This window comes from Macaca mulatta, chromosome 14 (genome assembly GCF_049350105.2).
Source record: "Macaca mulatta isolate MMU2019108-1 chromosome 14, T2T-MMU8v2.0, whole genome shotgun sequence".
Lineage (NCBI taxonomy): Eukaryota > Metazoa > Chordata > Mammalia > Primates > Cercopithecidae > Macaca > Macaca mulatta.
Genome location: NC_133419.1, coordinates 121,629,132 through 121,650,297, shown reverse-complemented (window position 1 = coordinate 121,650,297; position 21,166 = coordinate 121,629,132). Strand labels below are relative to the sequence as shown.

General features: G+C 48.2%; 1 protein-coding gene and 1 long non-coding RNA gene across 2 annotated transcripts in view; one reads left to right on the top strand and one right to left on the bottom strand.

The window, feature by feature from the left end:
• The window catches only part of GRIK4 (glutamate ionotropic receptor kainate type subunit 4), a 332,638-nt gene that overhangs the window by 28,647 nt on the left and 282,825 nt on the right, over positions 1–21,166 (bottom strand). Inside the window, exons 12-14 of the mRNA XM_028834083.2 lie at positions 18,597–18,710; positions 6,032–6,141; positions 2,084–2,257 (exon numbers count right to left, since the gene is read on the bottom strand). Of these exons, the coding sequence (XP_028689916.1) occupies positions 2,084–2,257; positions 6,032–6,141; positions 18,597–18,710 (398 nt within the window). The remainder of the gene's footprint in view (positions 1–2,083; positions 2,258–6,031; positions 6,142–18,596; positions 18,711–21,166) is intronic.
• LOC144334477 (uncharacterized) lies at positions 946–18,503 on the top strand. Its single transcript, XR_013404345.1, has 3 exons — positions 946–1,027; positions 7,994–8,085; positions 18,162–18,503. It is a non-coding gene; the product is annotated as an uncharacterized LOC144334477 (long non-coding RNA).

Sequence of the window (21,166 nt, the reverse complement as noted above, 5' to 3'; positions counted from 1 at the left end):
AAGTAGCAGGTGTCCCTCCATGCCCAAGGTCTGCTTTCCCTGCTCCTGCTTCAGCTCTTCTGCCCTATTGGAAGGTGCTTCTCATGACCATCCCTAAGAAAAGGCCTGGGGCAGGGCGGTCCCCAGGAGGAAGCCAGCGCTCTGCAGCTGCTTAGCTGTGGTGGAGTGTGCTGGGGGTTAATGAGCCCTAGGTATGGACATGACTCAGAATTGGCTACACTCTGGCTACACCCCAGCTGGCTATTTAGGCCACTGGTCACAAGGAAACTGGTCAGAGGGCACAAGCGGCTCAGTGCAAGGCCATCGGCTCTGCTGAGAAAGGGAATGATGCCCGCTTCCGGAGGGGTCAGTGCAGCCTCGCTCCTGTATCAAAGGGCATTTTCAGTTGTCAAACTGGCATTCTCTCCAGCGACATGGTGTTTTCTATCTCATGCTCTGGGTGAGGAGGTCAAGGTAGGCCACAATGGCCCCGTCTTCTGACCTCCCACTCCTCCACAGAACGGACCAAACTGAGGCCCTGATTTAAGAACTAGGAACTGTTAGTGTGCTGGAAGAGAAGCACACTGACCACCTGGAGTCGGGGCTGGCACAGGCCTGTCACAGCGGCTTCGCATTTGCACTGAGCCCCTTCCCACACACGCTCTGGAACAGAGTGACCAAGCCACCTGCCGCCAGCTATTTAAAGCAGTGCTGAGTCCTCCCCTCAGGGCAGGGCAACCTGCAGGACGGCTGGGTCCTGGAGGAGGGATTTCCTGGGGTAAGGGTGGAGCTGACAAGCGGATGAAGTGGGCAGTGGGGCCCTAGCTGCATCCATCCGTGTGAACAGGCACCCCCGGAAGGAAAAGCCCCAGGGAGAAGATGAACATCCTGGCACGCTCCTCTCCCAGGGCTTCTGCCCAGGTTCCCGGATGTTGTGGGACTTCCGTGACTCTCCTTGCTGGGACTGTCCATCCTTCTTCCTGGGGACCTGAGCTCCTATTCTCCATGGTGATCTACTCAGTGACATCTCCGAACTATCTGGTAACAGGCGAGCATCTCGCCCAAGTTTAAATCCTGCTACATTTGTTGTTTATTAGGGAAAATGGAAACCCCAGACAGGAAGGCGTGGCTGTCTCGCTGCATTTTCACCTTCCTAACAGCCCAGTGGCTCCTCCAGTAATTCTGTCCAGACCACCCACTCTGGGCACCAGTACTCAAGGGTGGAAACATCACCTGTCCTTTTCCTTTGGCTAAACAGGGTGAGAAGGAAGGGAGAGAACCAAGGTCATAAGTCCTGTACGCTATGGCAGCCAAACCCACAGCAGATCTTTAAGAAAGGATCAAAAAAGGATCAAAAAAGGATCAAAAGAGGCATGTTTGTGTTCTGCAAACATGCCTCTCCAGGCTATACACACACACACACACACACACATACACACACACACACACACACACACACGTTTCATCTTGTTTTTCCTTTGCCCCCATAGTGGTCTAATAACAATGACCAGTCCATATGTTTATGTAGCACTTTCAAGTTTTCAAAGAGCTTTCCCACACATTGAATCATTTGCTCAACTCTGAACGACAAGAGTTTGCATTTTCCCACACCTGCTGAGGTGAACAGGCCAGCAAGCCCCCAGAGCCAGGGGCAGAGACCCAAAGCCTCAGAAGGCTGGTAGAGGGGGCGTGATGTGGCAGCCAGGCTGGCTTCCTCCTGCAGGGACTTCCTGCCAGCAGGCTCATATTTGCATAAATCTGAATATGCCTTCTCAAACCTCAGGTCATTTTCAGGTCAGGAAGTTACCATTGCTTTGCTGAAATTCAGCAAGGCTGTTTGGTCACCTCCTCTCCCTTCCTCCCTTTGTTCCCCTCTGCATCCAGACCCCAGAGAGTGAGTAAGGGAAAGGGGACCAAATGGCACAGAGCAGGCCCCATCCATTGCCCCAAGCTTCTGAGTTGGCAGAAAGCACTCGGCTCCTTGCGTGGGTCTGCTGTAAGAGGCAGAGGCTCTGGGGCTCTAGCAGCTAGAGCCGGCTTATCAGAGGGCCCCTTTTGTGTCCCCACCCCACTTGGCCTGGTTCACCTCTGCCTGGGGCCTTACCAGACGCCACTGACACAGCGGGTGGATAAGGCGCGAGGGGCGATGGTGGAGCCCTGCTGCATGAACCCCCCGACCGGAAACCAGAGGCTGTTGCCCAGGGAGTACTGGTTCACCAGGAGGTTGCACCGGCCCTGGGCACATGGGTGTGGGCTGTACCACTCGTAGGGCGTCAACCTGTGGGAGAAAAGGAACATACACTAGTGCCACGGAGGCGGGGTGTGAAGGGACATAGGCAGGCTCTTCTGGCTGGTCTCATCTCTGAGACTGGCCTGTGGCCTTGGGCAAGACACTTCCCTTTGCTGGACTTGGAGTTTTGCAACCAAAAAAAAATGAAGCGGGTTGAACTGGGTTGATGGTTCTCAAACTTTTTTTAATCAAAGAGACATTTTTACCCTCAATAAATTCTGATGTGGAACTCCAAAATACAAAATAGAGGATGGCCGGGTGCGGTGACTCATGCCTGTAATCCCAGCACTTTGGGAGGCCGAGGTATGCGGATTGCTTGAGTCCAGGGGTTCAAGACCAGCCTGGGCAACACAGCGAAAACCCGTCTCTACTAAAAAATACAAAAAATTTAGCCAGGTGTAGTGGTGCGTGCCTGTAATCCTAGCTACTCAAGAGGTTGAGATGGGTGAATCACTTGAGCCCGGGAGGTCAAGGCTGCAGTGAGCCAAGATCGCACCACTGTACTCCAGCCTGGACAAACAGAGTGAGACCCTGTCTCAAAAAAAAAAAAAAAAAAAGATGAAAGTGGAGCACCTGAGGCTAGGAGTGTCAAGAGGTGGACAGCCTGGGAAGCTGCTTGTTCTGTCACTGCCACTGACAGGGTGATGAGAACTACGGTTTGAAGACCCCTAGCCTAGAGGAGTGGTCCTCCAGCCTTAGCCTACCTCAGAACCACCAAGCCGGTGTGCTGACACAGATGGCTGGGCCCAGCCCCAAAACTTCTGCGTCGGTAAGTCTGGGGTGAAGCCTAAGAATTCCCAAGTTCCCAGATGATGCTGACACCACCAGGCCAGTGTCCACACTGACAGCCACTGGCCTGATTGGTGTCTAAAGCCAGGCTATCCCCTGTCTGTGTTTCAGACCTCCCCAGAGGCTTTTAAAAAAAAGATTGCTGCTGCTTGAGTTCCATTCCCATATATTCTGGTTTCATTGGCTCAGGTGGGGCCTGGGCATCAGTGTTTGTTTAAAGCTCCCCAGTGAGTGTAATGCACGCATGGGGCTGAGAAGGGCTGCTCTAAGCTCTGGGCCTTGGGGTGAGGTGGGGACACTGCCCTGCTTTTCCTCTCAGCCTCACCACTGGTGTCTCTCTGAATGGCCCCTCTGATGCCCAGAATGCCCGCTCTTCCCCCACCCGCCAGGGACATGCTTGCAGCCCCAGCCCATTTTGTACTCAAAGTCTTCCAGCTCTGACGAGAGAAACAGTATGCACAGGTGTGCACCGCCCAGGCGGGTGGGGTGCTGTGTGCTCGGTGTTATCTTCACACTGCTCTTTCCTGCACCTGGCCTGATGTGCACTTAGTATTCCCACTGTCGCTGCCTCCCATTTCCATCTGCGCCTCCCCTCTGCCCTGAGTACAACACAAACGTGTCAGCGTTGGCCCCTTGACCGGTGAGATGTGCTCTGTCCCTCTGTGCGGGTCCCGAGGAGCTGGCTGGCACTCTGGTGCCCCACTTTGTTGGCTCCCAAGCCTATGGACCATTGGTGGGATCTGCAGAACTTCAAAGATACAGATTCTCAGGCCCTTCCCCTAGAGATTCTGAGGTCATGGGACCGGGGAATTCAAATGTCTAAAAGCTCCCTACGGGACTCTGAAGTCAGCTTGCTTGGGAATGGCTACCAAAGAGCTGTCGTTTTCAGATATTTTTTTTCCCTGTAAAATCTTACCCAGAAGTACAATATATAAGAAATAAAAGTAGAGCTGGTCTGGATGAGGAGGAGTTGGAGACCCAGGGCTCTGGCTGCCCAGCCTCTTGTCATTTCACCCCTAAAGGCTCTGGTTGCTCCCAGGAGCCTTTGCAGTCCATAGAACCATGTTTGAAAATCACTACCTTAATACAGAATACCTTAGACTCCAGTATTTTGTGTGTGTGTGTGTGTGTGTGTGTGTGTGTGTGTGTTGTGTGTGCGCGTAGTGAGGAGAGAGAGGCCGTATGGTTAGCCCTTTAGCACATTTTCTGTTAACCTTTCTATGATGCTAGATGCTGGAGGGAGTGTGTTTGGATGTGGAGGGGAGGGAAGAGGGGCAGTGTAATACCCCAGGGCTGGTTGAAAGCTCCAGGCTGCTGCAGGTGTGTTGAAGCAGGCGTGTATATATCTGCTCACCAAGCCCCAAGACTTTTCAGGGCCCTTGAGGTGACCTGGGTGTTGTGGCATGCCACACACAAGGGCTCACATCCAAGGGGCAAGTGTGAATTACAGAGCAGTGGCGCCAGGGCTCACGTAGACAGCCTTCTAACGCGGCAGCAGTGTGGCAAAGTGGAGAGGTAAGGTGTCAGACAGCGTGCTAGCTCCCCGTCTCACAGGCCGTCACTGACAGCAGATACTCAACAGTGGCCATGCCTACAGGCCCGGGAGGGCTTGGTGGCACCTGAGCAGCAAACTCTGCCATGTTTGAAAATGACCAGGTTGTCAGCAAGGCCTGTCTTTTTTGGCTGCATCTTGGCCCCAAAGACCTTCCTGATCTTGGGGAGCTTGGTCTCCACTGGAAGAGGTATGTGCAGACAGGTTGATGCAACCCTTCTCTGGCAGGCTGGGAAGTGCCCCCAGGGGTTAGGTAGCCGGTGGTTCCCTAGAGCTCACCATGCAGCAGCTCCATCCCCGCGTGCCCCCCTCAGTCCAGTGAATGAACATGCCCTAGGGGAAGACCCCACCCACGCCACAGAGATGGGATGTGCACTCTAAAACGGTCTGCCCTGCCGCTGTGGCCTGGAGGCAAAGGTAACAACTGAGGAGACACCTGCAAACACAGCCACGGACAGATTCCCAGAAGCTCCTCCTGAGTAGCTCTCGGCTCCCACATAACAGCCCTTTGTGAGCCTCCACCGCAGTAAGTGGAGGGCTAGCAGCACCAGGGACCTGAGTGAGTGGCCTGGGAGCCACCAGGGCTCATTCCACTTCTGGAGGGTTAAGCTGGCTCTCCTGCAGCTCAGGCTGGTCCAATAGCCTGTGGCCTCGAGCGAAACTACCTTTTCTGTGCACATTCTTGGGAGGCCACAGCCTCAGGCTGCTCCTCGGGTTTTTCCATAGGGTCAGGGCAGCCCCTGGCTTCCTGGGGATCGGGCAGGGCTTATTCTCCCCACTCCCAGGTCTGGCCCGTGTGTCTCAACTCAGTACTTCTTGAAAACGCCTCTCTCCATCCCGTCTCCATGCCTCCCGTCACCAGACTCCATGGTTTGCATTTGACAGGGCGGCTGTGTTTTCACAGGCAGACCCAGGCTGTCTGCATAGGAGGCCTTCTTCCTGGCCTGCTCCACTGCAGCCCCCAGTGCCCCCAGTCCAGATTCGCAGGCTCTGTTTCTTGTCATTCAGCACTTTGTGGCAGATCCTTTGTGGCAATGACTGATGCCAGGGCAGCCAAATGCATAGTGCTTAATGGGAGTCATCTTCCTGCCACCCTCACCCCTCCTCTGTTCCCAGGGCTCCTACACAAGCAGGGGGCTTGGGTGGGGCTCTGGGGGGAAGTGGGAGGGACAGGAGGCAGAGGTGCAGAAGCCAAGCCACCTGTCTGCGTCGTGCACAGTGGGGAACGTTTGGATGGGCAGCATGAGGTCGACAGCGGGGCAGAGAGCATTTCAGGTCCCCAGTCCTTCTCCTGTCCCTCTAGTTTGGCACCAAGATCTTCCCAACCCACTCCTCTCCTCCTCCCTACCCCCTCCCCATGCAGTTCCCAGAGGTGGACACGAGGTGGCGGTGTGAGGACAGGGAAGGGAAGAGGAGCGTACCGAGCCACCAGGAAGAGGACACAGCTGACAGCCAGATAGGCTAGAAGCATGAAGAGCCAGACGCCCGGAGAAAATGGGTCCAGGAAGGAGAAATAGCCGGGTTTGCGTCCCTGGAAATGGAGAGAAAAACAAGATTCACCGCACACATTCAGTCAAAATGACCTTGGGGCAGGCAGGGCAGGGCAGGGCAGAGGAGGTAGTGAGTATGGGTCTGGCCCCAGTTCCCATTTCTCTGGGTTCTGGGTGACTGGCTTAAATGACACTGGGAATGAGGGTGTAGCCAGGCTGGGCAAACACCACCACCCAGCCCTGACCTCAGCAGGTGACACAGAACAGCAGCAGGGGCCATGCCACTTCCTGGGATGAGGCAGGCTTTGTGCTGGCAAAGAGGAACAACCCTCAGTGCCCCGAAGTACCACCCTGTGTCCTCCATGGGGAGTCGAGGATGGACTCAGGGAGCACCTTTGAGCTGCTGCTGTCTGCACTGCTGGATTCGACCACAGCATCCCTCTTAGACACTCACATCTTTTTCACAAGGATGCTAATACAACCGGAATCTCTGGGTTTTGTTTGCAGGGTGATCTCACACAGTGAGACCTTCCCCTGTCAACCTCAAAACAGTCCTGGGAGGCATAAGTTATTATTCTCATTTTATAAGTGAAGAAGCCAAAGCCGAGGGCAGTCAGAGATGTGCCCGAGGTTCCACAGCATGTAAGTGGAAGAGCCGGGACCCAAACAAGCCCATGTTTCCTGACTCAAAGCCCAGGGCTCACACCACTGCACTGTGGGAAAACACGTTAAAAGGCCAGGGATGAGTCTGGCCAGAGTCCTGTGAGCCAGATGATGGAGCCAGGAACGGAATCCTGGGCGCCAAGCTCGCCACCATTCTTCACGGGAAAACAAAAGGGAATGAGAAGGATGGAGTTAAGTCATCTGCTCCACGTCTTTAGCCGTGTGCTCTCAGGCAAGTCCCCACCCCTCTCTGGCCTCAGTTGGAGTGGGACTAGATCCGAGGTGACCACGATCCGAGGTGACCAGTGGCCTATGGACGCATACAGCCCACAGACTTGGTTTACCCTGTAGCATCTACCTCGTTTGTATTAGTTGCCAGCGTTAAATTATTAGGTAACTTCACATACAAATCTAGATTTCTGGCTTTTTAAAAAATGGGGCGATCTTGACACCACTGAGTCCAAGTTCCCAATTGGCTGAAGCTGAGTGTGGGCTGCCCACTGGAGACAGGGCACGTTCTCTGCAGCTCCGTGCTGCTACCCTGTCTTGTCCCAGGCTGGTTTCTTTCATTTACTATAAAACCACTGGACTTAGATGCGCTCTAAGGACTACTGTAAATGGAAAACGCTATGATTCTATAAGGCCAGAAATCCAGGAAGTCCATGGATAGGACTGAAAATCAGTACTAAGCTCAGGGTTCTATGAACAGGTCAGCGTTTAAGCTCAAGATCATATCGGCCATGGCGCAACCTACTGTCACTATGTCATTTTTACACTGGGGTTCCCAGAAACACAAAAGGGAACTCCCTATGTCAATACCGAGCTAAACTCGACCAGCCCTCTGAGCGTTCATTATTCAGGGGAAGCTGGAAGAAGCTGAGAAACTCCAAGTAACAACAGCTGTTTCCACGGCTGCATCTGAGGCAGGTGGGAGCAGGCAGTTCTGCACGCTCCTGTTGTATCTGCACAGCCCCCATCATGGGTGATTTCCAGCTCCTCTTCTGGACGCTTTTCCCTTCCTTCTTAGGGAGCCAGTGGGCACACTGTGTTTCCTTCTACCTGTGGTGCAGTTTTACTTTCCTCTTTGAGACAAGAGCCGGAGGGTACACGGAGAGGATGCGAAGACTCATCCTCTGCCAAAAACGGCAGCTGTTCTTGGGCACTGTGGCCTTTCAGCAGCATGACAATGACCTCTCATATGGTCTATCTGAAACTGTTTTTCTTTCACAGTATGGGCTCAGACCACAGAACTGCCCTTTGATACCAATTGCAAGTTCTTTGACCCACTGTGGATCCATGCTCAGTCTGCAGACAACACTCAGGTATTATTGGAAAAATGAAACAAATGGGGGACAAAACCCAGTAACTTAGGGAAGGGAGCAGGAGAAGAATGAGGAGATCATTTAAGCTTGTCTCATCCCGTCATTACATAAATCCTCTAACAGAAGGCAAAGGACTCCAGAGCAGCAGAATCCAAGTCCCCAGTTAATCATTCCTGTGTCCATCACGGCTTGACTGTGTTTCCTTCATCATCCTAAGAGCCAGAGGCAGACACAGGAAGACACAGAGAGGGCAGGATCCATATACAGAGTACGGAATCAGTAAAGGAGCCGATCATGCCTATACACCTACTGCAATAGAAATCACTAGCGTGGTCCACTCCTGGGGTCTTTTTTGACCCCAGAGCTTCTCTGAGTAAATGTGCATGAATTCCACGTGCCCTGTCACTTATGACTGTTTCAATCTGTCTCTCAACTGAAAAATCTATTACTGTTGCTTTCTGACTCTGAAACCCCATTAGATGCTCAGTGTCAGAAATCTATACCTGATTATATCACAACAGGTGAAATTGAGGAAAATGACAGCACTATTTAAAGCTGCCATATTTGGTTATAGGTGATAAGGAATGATGCACAGCTGTGGGAAAAATTCCTAGAGACCAAAGTTATAAAACAGAGAACATCACACAAACAAAAACCAAGACATGAACAAAGCTCCCCCAGAAACACACCAATCACGTTGGCAAGGCAACATCTGATTCTACTTGTGATTGACTGACGCCAACCAGAAGAGCAAGGAATGGGCAGTCATTTGAGATTTGGGTCCGGGCTTATACAGCCTTGGCTTAGGCTAAATCCATGCTGTTTCTATGATGCCAAAGAGAAGTATGTTTCTTGCAAGATTCTGAGTACCCACAATTTTTTTCTATGTGGATGGTTTAGATCACTTTCTTCCCAAAAGACATGAGTTACTGGCACCTGGGGCAAGTCAGGTGTCATATGCCATAGGCATTTCTTCCAAATAATTGATTTTCCTTAGCTCAAAGGAGGTATGATGGTGATGCCTTTCTTTTGAAGAACTAAAAGTGCTTCACTATGTTCTCTTGATTTCAATACCCAATTTTCCATACTGACAGATGGAAGAACTGAGACCCAGGGAGGTTAAGTGCCTCGCTCAAATCATTGGTGATGGCTTCAATTTGTCTGGTGCTCATTCATCAAGCTTTGCCATAGGCATGCCACACTCTCCTTCATTCAAATGGCAGCTGTACTGCATCTTCCTCTCCTTTTCATCTTCACATCTTTATTTACTCCAATAAATTCCCTAATTAATCCCACGCCTTCTCCCCAATGCCAGCAAACTCTCAACCTACACACCCTCTTAGAGTACTCTTGAACATTATTTATTTATACCCATCACCATTTATTGTGACTCTGCTGTATTTATAGGCATTTGTATTGATTTATACATGTCTCTGTTGACTGTGAGTTGGCCAGTTCCTTCCGGTGAATACAACCACTTTGGAAGTAGATTGGTGGTTATATATAGTCTATGCCCCAAATGTTGAAGACAGGTCAAGCTCTGCTGATGAAATTGAAAATTAGATGGCAGCAAAATTAGAATTAGCTCCCTTGATGTTTGGACTGTGCATCAGACTGACCGTCAATCAGTATCCCTGATGCTCTTTGACGGAGGGAGAGATGCAAAGGGCTGGTCATCAACTGACCACAATCCTGGTGTGTGTAGGTCCTTTGCACGATAGTAGTGGGGCTATCCATGGAGCTGTGAAGTGGCATTAAACCCCCCTTGCATGCCAAACGTTCCTCTTATCCTTCAAAATAATCTGTTAGCTCATTGATACTTCACTCTATACATACTGGAAGAAATGACGTTCTAGGAAGAATGCAATTGCTTTCCCAGAGTCTGAAGCCAGATTCACAGGGACACCAGAGCCAGGCAGTCAGGACAGGTAGTGAATAAAACCCAGACTCTGGAGCCAGACTGTGCAAGATTGAATTCTGGCCCTACCATTTACAAGACACGCAATCCTGGATAAGCTGGGTAACGGGTCTCTGTTTCTTCCTGTGTAACATGCAGGAAATAATAACACCTACCTCATGGGGTTGTTCTGAGAATTCAGTGAGTTAACACATAGAGCTATATGTATGTTCACTCCTCTTCTGTCTAATGGTAGCCGTGAGTGAAGGGGGAGTGGGGAGATGGTGTGTTACAAAGGCGGGAACTTCCTTTTATACTGATGCCTTCCTCAACGGACAAGAAATACTATACTTTCTCTCTTATGGTGACACATGTTAAAGATGCTTTGGGGAAGAATGCTATCTGGCTACAGCCACTTTTCAGAACTCCTGGAGTTTCTACAGCTATAATATATGCATCATGAGAGTTCCTCTAGGGCTCTCCAGAGAAGCACTTAGGGCAATACCAGGCTTTCTTCTGGAAGGAGGACTCTTAAAAGCCAGTGATTCCAACCTTTAGAACTCAATCCCTCCTCAGCCTTCCCAAAGAAGTCACTAACAGAGTGGACCAGACATGTGGCAGGTTCTCTTGGATCTGTGTTAGGGCTCTGTAGCCTAGCCACCATTTCCCTACACAAATGCATGATACCAGCTCTCTTCTTTCCCGAAACTCCAGCCCCTCCCAGCATAGCCAAGGACAAAGGGTCCTTCATGTGCTTTTTTACAGTCTTTAGAACTAAGTGGCAATTTATAGAAAGGTTGCTTGTGATATAGTCAACTCCCAGCAGTGCCCAATGGTCACTCAAACACTGTCCAGGGCTGAAGAGGTAAGAGAATGCAGTCTCTCCAAGACTCCTGGGAGAGGCAGGAGGAGGTGATTTCTTCCTGTCCCTCAGCAGGATCCCATGGATGGCCTCCCTCAGTGTGTCTGCAATGGATTGTCCTGCTGATATTTTGGTTTAGCATGCGCTTTCCATCTCTGACTCCAAGAGGAAAAAAGGAAGCAAGTAATTAATTCCTATCCATGTAAAGCACCCAGATGGGTCTGTTGCCCATAGAACTCACATGCTAGTGTATCTGTTTTCACTTACTGGCTGAAAATCTGGTGTGAGGAGACCTACATTCTAATCCTGGCACTGACCTGGACTTGCTGAGTGGTGGTGCTAAGCAAGCCACTCAACTTATCTGGGTGCCATTATCTTCTCCCATAGAAAGGAGCACCATGAACGGAGCACCTTAATCCACATGAAGAGGGGCCGTGAGAATTACTAAAATAATGTTGATAACACACCTTGAGCTTCTTCAGAGAGAGGCACTCAGTAAATAACTAATATTAATATGATTATACATTCAGGGATCCATATTTCCATTATATGGGCTATCATGTTACTTAGCTTTAAGGAATAGAACTCTATTCATTTTCCATTTTCTTATAACAGAGTATTAAGCAGTATTAGAAATGATTCACTGGTTTACTTAGCATTGTTCTCCATTTTCCTAGACAGTCTTTCTGAAACGAAACAGACCTTCTTGAAAAACAGGTAATATATCCAGCAATGTCATGCATTAATTTAATGTCAGCATTTATTTCTCCCTCACATTTTTTTTTTTTTGAGACAGAGTCTTGCTCTGTCACCCAGGCTAGAGTGCAATGTTGCAATCTTGGCTCACAACAACCTCCGCCTCCAGGGTTCAAGTGATTCTCCTGCCTCAATTTCCTGAGTAGTTGGGATTACAGGCGTGCACCACCACGCCCAGCTAATTTTTGCATTTTTGGTAAAGACACGGTTTTACCATGTTGGTCAGGCTGGTCTCGAACTCCTGACCTCATAATCTGCCCACCTCAGCCTCCCAAAATGCTGGGATTACAGGAGTGAGCCACTGCGCCCAGCCCATTTCTCCCTCACTTTTTAAACACTGTCTGATTTTTCTTTTCCTTGAGAAAGAAGACTCTAGCTAAGAGTTAAGAAGAGAAAAAGAACAGAGTATAAAACTTTCCCATTTGTTAACCAAAGGTGGAACGAGTTGGTATGGAGGGAAAATGGTAAGCTCACATTTTCCAGGGAGTCTCGGATATTCTAGCTGGCTTGGGACCCTCTCTGGGATCAGAGATAGTACCCTCAGATGGGAAAGGATCTTGAAAAATCACCTAAAGCATAGCATTGACACCAAAAGAAATACACCTATGATACCATAAAGACAGGTAGTTGGACATGTATGGAGATTTGGAGACCAAAAACCTGGTTTCAATGCCCCCTGCAACATTGTGTTGCTTTTCCTCTTTCCTCTGCACTGACTGGGCTCACAGAGTTTCAGAATTTTGTCCTGTAAAATGAGAATCCTACTACCTGCTTCACGGCATTATTCCATTAAACCAGAGACTGTACATGAAAGTGCTTTATAAATTAGGAGACGTGAGTCAACAAACCACCATCTTACACATATTCCCAATTTCCTTGAAGATGTCAATACTGAGTTTTTATTTTAATTTATTTAATTTTTTAAGAGGTGGGGTCTTGCTCTGTTGCCCAAGCTGCAGTGCAGTCATAACTCACTATAGCCTCGAACCCTGGTGATACTCCTGCCTCAGCCTTCAAAGTGGCTGGGATTACAGGCGTGCACCACTGCACCCAGCAACAATGAACTGTTTGGATGAGATTTATTCATGTGGGGTTTCTATGGGCCAAACACTGAATCCCAGGTTGGCTTCTACCACACTCTGATGATGCCTTGCTATAACAGTCAGGGTGTGCTTGAGGAATACAAACTCACTTTAATATTAATCTGAACAAAACATCATTAGGTAAATTGCTGCTGCAGAAAAAAAGAGACAGAAAACTACATGATATACTCTAATGTCAAATACAAATGGTTTTGGTTTTTCATATTCTTTTCCCCTCCATTCACAGGTATATTTGAGAGCTCAAAGTATGCATTAATGCCATAAAACCCTTGACTGCAAAATGTCCTTGGAATTATACTGCCATACCAAATACTAAACTTATCATTACAAGGAGATGAGCTGATGCGCCAGGGAAACCAAGAGTCTTGAACTTCAGATGTTCTGCCACTTGGTTCCCATCCTTGAGGTACCAGGGGACAACAAAGGCTAAAGGCTGGACCATCTATATATAGCCTAGAAGCCCATCTGGCCCCAGACACGGATTCTGATACCTTCTCAGGTGGATGCTATGTTGTGTGTGGAATATGCAGGCATTGAGAGAGAGAGAGAGAGAGAGAGAGAGAGAGAGAGAGCGCACAAGTGAGCAGTGAGTTCAGGTGGCAGCTACAGCCAGACCTGAGCAAAGGCTGCATTTAGGCTGCCTGAAACATCTGCCTCCCACCTCTTTTTGTTCTCGAGACCTACAGGGGTAAAGGCCAGAAGACAAAAAAAAAATCTATTTGGGTCACTTGTCCTGCTGCCTGGAATACTGGCCCTGTAGGGTTCCCTAATAGAATCTCAGGTTCCTGGGGCTCAGTGCTGCCCAATCAGGAGCACAAAGGAAAGCATAGCATTCACTGCCCACAGGATCACTGGATTTATGACCTGCCCTCCTTCCTTCCTGTTAAGTAAATACTGCATGTTTAGGATGACCCCATTTTCCATACCAAAAATCATATAAAAATCTATGGTCTGAAAAGAGGGTACCTTTCCCTTAATGTAACTCCCATTGGAGGCTACAAAGGGAGAGAGGGATAAACAAAGAATAATATAATGCAGCCTAAAAGTGTTATAATAGAAGCATAGGCAGACGGCAAGCAGCTCCATCTAGGGGAGCCACATGGAAGAGCAAGTGCCATTTGAGCTGGGTATTGAAAGCCAGGCAAGAGTTTGTTAGCTGGCTGAGAGGCAAGCAGATGAGCATGAACCTACATGAGGAGGCAGGAAGGGTCTGACCTGACAAAAGAGCAGTGAGCAGCAAGGGGCAAAGGCGCCTTCAGGCAAAGACTTGGATGTAAGAAAGTTGAACTTTTTTGTGTGAGTGATGGGCAGCTGGTGAATGATTTCAAGTAGGAGGTTGATATGATTACATTTTTTTTTTAAAACCAACACCCAGGCTGCAAATAGATTATGAAGGAACAATTAATACACATTTCTTGAGTATAATAGCTAACACTTTACTGTGTATATGTCAGGCACTGCTATGAATGTATTACATACGTATTCTCATTTAATTTGCATGACAACCCATTTTTACAAATGAAGAAGCTGAGATGTATGTGACATGCATCTAATAACTGTAAAAGATGGGAATACACCCAGACAGTCTGGGTCCAGAGTCCATGGTTCTCACTCTGCTGTTTCTTAGTGAATGCATATAATGACTGTTGCCTTTTGATGGGGATCCAGTAATGGGCAAGAAATGCCTTGCCCTAAAGGAGGATACAGGCTGCAGGAATGGCAGCAGAGATTAGGAAAGCCTGAACCAAGGCACAAGTGGTGATACTCAGTGTATTTGAGAACTCTTTGGGAGGTGAGATGACCAATAGAATGTGTAAGGTAAGAAAAGTTAAGGATGGCTCAGGTTACTGGATGGAAATTCCATTACCTGATATGGGGCACAGGGAAGGAGGGATAAGTGTGAGTCAGAAACACACGGAATGCAGTTTGTGACACAGTTTTTGGGGTGCCTGTGAGACGTCCAGATGGAGATGTGAAGAAATGTGTCAGAAATACACTACTGGAACTCGGGGGAGCAGCCAGGGTTAGATTCACAGATTTGGGAGGGAGTGAGATTATCCCGGGAGAGATGGAAGAATAAGAATAGAAAAGGACATTTAAGGTGGGTGAGAAAGAAAGAGAAAGAGAAAGAGAAAGAGAGAGAGAAAGAGAGACAGAAGGGAGGGAGGGAAGGTGGGAGGGAGGGAGGGGGAGAGTGAGAGAGAGAGAGAGAGAGAGAGAGAGAGAGGAGAGAGAGAAAGAAAGAGAGACTTTTAAAAAGCAGGATGGAAAAACAGTAACAAACGCCAAAGCCAGAATCCTCAGCCAGCCTGTGAGTAACAGGGAGTAGGTGGTAAAAAGAGCAAAACATTCTTATTTTGGTCCTAAGGATGCCTGAACAGAAACAGAGATTATACCCGGTGTTAGGAAGAAGGTAAATATCCCACAGTCAACTGTTGATGATCTGTGCTCATGAAAATGCCTAGATAATCTTAGATCGCTGGAAAGTCACAAATGATTTCTTTAGACTTCAGAGACATACTTGCCACTACTTATTATTTTGGAGGCTTCAGCAATAATTCTTAACTAGGCATTCTAGGTTAATTATTTTTACATTTGCACACAGGTTTGATTGCCACCAGATGCTCACTTTTTAGTAACAATAACTCATCAGTCAGGTGACCTCATAAACATAGAACTAACATAGACATTCTTGATCCTTATAGTTCATAAATTTGATTAAATTACCCATATTATTGCTCACAGATAACAATTAGAGAAAAATTGCAAAAGAACGAACACCCAGTGTTTAATTTCATTACCTTAACACTATGATATTAGAGATAGAGTATGTAATTTTAGAATTAGGCTCTTGGGGTGGACTCTACCAGTTCATCCTTTAGCCACAGCAGATCTTCCTAAGGCCTCCTCTGTTTCAGACATAACAACGTTCATCTCAGACTTATTCTAACCAGGTATCCCCTGGGTTAGTCAATTTGGGATTGTTCTCTCCTCAGCTGACTTTTTGGTACTTTCTAAGCATGGTGTCTCATACACAGAATGCACTCAATAAATATTTGTTGAATAAATGTATAAACTGTCAGTTCTGCTTAGTGTAAGCTGTTTATCCCAGCACTCATTTCTTGCTTGGCCCCCTGTCACCAATCAGATCTAGGCAGCCACGTGGCATCCTGGTGCTTCAGTGTGGAGGCCAGGAGAGGAGAGGAATCCTCACCCAACAGTCAGGTGTGTGTGTTTGTGTGTATGGAGAGAGGGAGAGAGATAAGGAGAGATTGGGAGAGACAGGGAAAGTTATTTTAAGAAATTGGCTCACAGGATTGTGGGGGCTGATAAGTGCAAAAGGCAGGCAGGCTAGAAACTCAGGTAGGATTTCTATATGATAGACTTAAGGCAGAATTCCTTCTTTGGGTAACCTCAGGTTTTGCTCTTATGTCCTTCAACTGATTGGACGAGGCCCACCCACGTTATCAAGAGTACTCTCCTTTACAAAGTCAATTCACTGTAGATGTTAATCCTTTCTACGAATACTTTCACAGAAACACCTGACTAGTATCTGACCAAGCATCTAAGCAACATAACCTAGCCAAGTTGACACAGAAAAGTTAACATCCCAGAAATGAATGCAGGGAAACTCATACAGGTCTTCAGGTGGTAGGAAATATTTAGTCAACAACCCAATTTGGGATGTCCAGAGGGTTGGTGAATTGTGGCTTCTTTCTGCTCAGAGTTGGTATTCAGGACAGTGGTGCCCTAGGTGGGGAGGGCAGCCTAGCAGTAGGTGTTTCCCGGTGGCGAAAACATTTGGGGTCAGGTGCCTTCCACCAGATGGTTCCTGATGGGCCACTGAGTCGCCGGGAGGGCATTAGTTCCCTCCAGGAATCTAGACATCAAGGCCAGAGCCTAGTGGTGTAGCTACCACAGGCCACAGCAGGGTAGTTTGGACAAAGGCTGTGTGTCTCCATTTCTTTTGGATGTCCCCTGACTCCAGGGGTCAATGTGGGGGAGGGGAGCTCCAGAAATGGTGCTGGCTGGAAGACTGCCCAGTGAGTACCAACAGATGTAACGATGGCAAGACACCCTCCTGGAGATAAGGGGCCTGGGTTCCAGGCTCAGCCCTGAACTAGCCCCAAGCATGACTTCAGTTTCCATATCTGTAAACTGGGAATTATCATACCTGCCCTTTTTCCCCCAAAGAACCATCTTGAGGACCAACTGAGAAAAAGGGTGCACAGAAGTGCCCTACGCAAGTGATTCAAAGACCACACACAAGAGGGTGGCAAGCTGCTGTCCTGTAGAAAGCACAGGCTTCAAACACACCATTCCTGGTTTGAACCCTGTTCTTTCACTTACTAGCATGTGGCCTTGCCCATGTTCTTAAACTGATTACAACTCAGTTTCCTCATTTCTAAAATAAGAACGACACAGCTGTATTCATCTCCCAGGACTGCCATAAAAAAGTACCACAACTGGTGGCTTAAAACAACAGAAATTTATCATGTCATAGTTCTGGAAGCTGGAAGGCCACATCGAGGTGTTGGTGGGGCCAGGTTCTCTCTGCAGACTCTAGGAGGATCCTTCCTTGTCTCCTCTAGCTTTTGGTGGTTGCCAGCAATACTTGGTGTTCCTTGGCTTGTAAATGCATCATTCCAATCTCTGCCTTCGAATTCCCATGGCATTCTCCTCTACATGTCTGTGTTCAAATTCCGTTCTTTTTATAAGGACGCCAGACAATGGATTAGGGTCCAGCCTAATCTAGTATGGCCACATCTTCACTTGAGTACATCTGCAAAGACCCTACTTCCAAATGAGGTCACATTCACAGGTCCTAGAGGTTAAAACTTCAAGATACATTTTGGCTGGGGGGACACAATTCAACCCTTAACAACAACCCCCATTACAGGGTTGGGAGCATAGGCTGGAGCTGCAAAGGTGGACAATCCCCCTTTCTTAGAGCTGGGATGTGGGGCCTGGCAAGGGGTCACTTCTTCAGCAGGCATGTTGGGTGATCTCTTGGTCTCTACCCTGCTGGGCAGCCTTGAGGTACAGGCTCTGTTCTGGAGCATACCATGGCAGCTGAATCACGGGCACTGAGAGTGACTAGCGTGTTGGGCAAATCTGTATGACGCTCTGCACTTAGAGCCAGTTCAGCTAACAAGAGGAAAGGAAGGCTCTTCTGGTCCAGTAAGGTAAACTAGCAAAGTCAGCTATTTGCTGGCACTGTAATGATTATCTACTGATGGATGGGACCCAGCCAGGGTGACTCTTCCTCTGCTCTTCCCACCGGCCAGTATACTTGAAGGTCGTGTCTGTACTCTGCTGCCTGTTGGTGTGTTCTCACAAACTCACTGTGACACTCACCTTGGCCTACCAGAGGAGTCTTTCTGATAGGGGGCATGGAATGCAGAAAAGGGCAGGCCAGATATAAATGACATTAAATTATCTACAATTTGTTCTCCAGGACAGATCATTGAGAGAGAAAGAATCTACATTCCCTCGCCAGTTGCAACACTAGAAGTGAACATAGGTGGACTTGGAAGTTGGCAACGTGCTTGAGAAATGCTAGGGTGGCTTATCTGGGCTGCAGGCAAGGGACCAAAGTGACCCACGGGGCCAATCACCAACACAGGATCCACCAAGTATTGAATGACCATTCTTGGTCATCGCTATTCAGAGAGGCAGAAGCAATTTTTACTGGAAAGCCCACAAGCATGACTCTTCCATCCCTCCAGTTTGCAAGTTTGTGCAGCTGATAGGAGAAAAAATAGCCCAGCACATTTGCATTTAAGTCTTGAAATCTAAATATTTCCGTGAGTCATTCATTATTCCCGTATAACTCAGTGTTTGCATGCAAATAACTTTAATGACATAAATGCTTATAAAATAAGTCTCTTACCATATGAACGCGGTAAAGAATGCTAATTCCCAGAGTCATGAATGGCTTAGAGAAATCAATCACCTTCTCCCGTTCAGCTGTAATGGTGAGGCCTGCTACTGCCAGATCTGCTTTCTGAAAGGAACAGAGACAGCCTGTCAGTCGGGTGGCCACAGGAGACGAGGTACAGAGACTTGCGACCAGCAACCGTCACTGCTATTGGAGATGTGATGCTGGTCTGGCTTCTTGCTTGAGGAGTGGCTCTAAGTCAACAAAGCATACAGATCTGAATGATCACTCATAAAAGTACATGGATATTGAAGCTATAACTCATGTTCACTTGCCGTTAGATCCCTTTCAATACATAAACCATTTTAAAAACGGGGGTATCACTACTAGACTGTTCAGAGACGGTCTCAAAGTGTCCTAGGGTAGGGGCTCGGGAGGAGGAAACTGGCAGATTGGGCTCCTGCGTTCTCAATAGCTTTTTTTTTTTTTTTTTCCAGAGACAGGGTCTCACTCCATCACCCAGGCTGGAGTGCAGTGGCGCAATCTCAGCTCACTGCAACCTCTGCCTCCTCAGTTCAAGCGATTCTCCTGCCTCAGCTTCCCGAGTAGCTGGGACTACAGGCGTGGGCCACCATGCCTGGCTTATTTTTGTATTTTTAGTAGACACAGGGCTTCACCATGCTGGCCAGGCTGGTCTCAAACTCCCGACCCTGTGATCTGCCCGCCTTGGCCTCCCAAAGTGATGGGATTATAGGCATGAGCCACCATGTCCGGCCCATTCTCAATATTGAGTAGTGTTTGTTCTGTTCAGTTGACAGAACTCCACTGAGTGCTTATGGTGTGTAAGAAACTTTGCTGAAGGGGGCTACAATGAAAAGTAAAAATGCTGCAACCACAGAAATCAGAAAAACCTTAATGCAACCCCATTTGTCCCACAGTGAGGAAGCAGAGACTTGGAAACTGAGCAAGTGGCCCAACGTCACAAAGCTCATCCCGGCTGGCTAGGATTCAGGCCTCCTGGATCACCGGCCACTTACATCGCTGTCCAGGTGAAACTTCAGGTGTCATTAGTAGACCCAAAGAAGAGTCTCGATGGTGGTTCTCAAAATGCTATCTAGGGGGCCACCGACCTCAGAATCACCTGCTGGGTCAGTTAACATGTGAATTCCTGAGTCTCATCCCAGACTTCCTGGATCAGACTTTCTGGTGGTAGGACCCTGGAAGCTATATTTGTAAAAAGCTGCCCTGATGATTCTACCTTATACTGTACTAATTGTTAAGAGCCATATTTTTATGACCTGGGCGCTATGTCTCAGACTAGCCTACAACGATTTACATTTTCTAATGCTGGGAGATCAGCTGATGCAAGAGATGAAATACGAAAGTGAAGTGTGGTCCAACAATCTACAAACAGGCTAATGAGTTCTGAAAGACTACGTACAAACATTGCAAAGAACGCAGGGAGACAGGCCCACATTTTACACACCAGGGAATTATGATGTGTGTACGGGAAGGATAAATTCGTTGGCAAAGGTCAGTTTCTTCTCCACCTCAACTCCAATCCTCCATCACCAATTCAGGTTCCACCCCATAAAGCAGTCACACGATCCAGCACAGCTTAACAAACTTGGAGCCTTATACAGTGAGGTCATCCTTAAAAAGCAACTAGGGTGCAGATGAAAATAGAACATGTGAATGATTCATTCTGTATTTCTCCAAGACAGTGCTGATGACTGCTAGCAAGTGAATCGACCCTTGGGTTCAAAGTGAGGTTTGATTAGAGGATTATTAGCGCCTTCATTTAGGGGACTCTTTAGAGGGTTGCTTGGGCCGTTCGGAGCCTCAGCCCCTCCACAACAGAGGCATTGATTTGAATTCAGCTTTTGAGCACAGGTGTCAGGCAACAGAAACGAACCAAACTGGTAGCCAAGCCCTACCTGAAACTTGAGGGGCGGAAACAAGAGTTAAGTGGGCTGCAATGAAGAAACTGGAAGAAAGATGGCAAGATCAGAAAAATTAAAAGTGTTCAAATGGGCAAGAGGTAAAAGTGGCATCTGCTCCTTTCTCTGGTTGTTTTTTAAAAAATCCATATCAATGAACCAAAGTCAACAACTCTATCCTCAATTTTATTTTCCTCACACCCTGCTTTCCTCCCAAAGGGCAAACTTTGGATTGAAATTTGGAAATCATTTCACAAGTCGATAAAAGTTGGCCAACAGTGACATTATGCCAACACAATTCCGCAAGTCCCTATGGAGACACATCTGGAAATGGGCAGCAGCTCCCTACAGGGTTCTTCCCTGGGCACACAGAGAATGAGCACACGCCAAGGGAGAGCTTGCGCCCCATGTTTGGAGAGCGCATTTCTGTCTACTCACTCACTGACACTTCCCTACAAACAGGGAACCAGCTTCATGCGCACATTGTGGGCACATTCCTGCCGGCCCCAGTCTTTCTTTCCTTTGTCCCCAGTCAAGAGGACGCTGGGGGTAAGGGAGGCAGGGAAGGAGACAGGAAAGGGCAGTGACAAGCTAAAGGAGGCCATGAAGGGTTTGTGATGGTAGTTTCTTGCACTTAATATC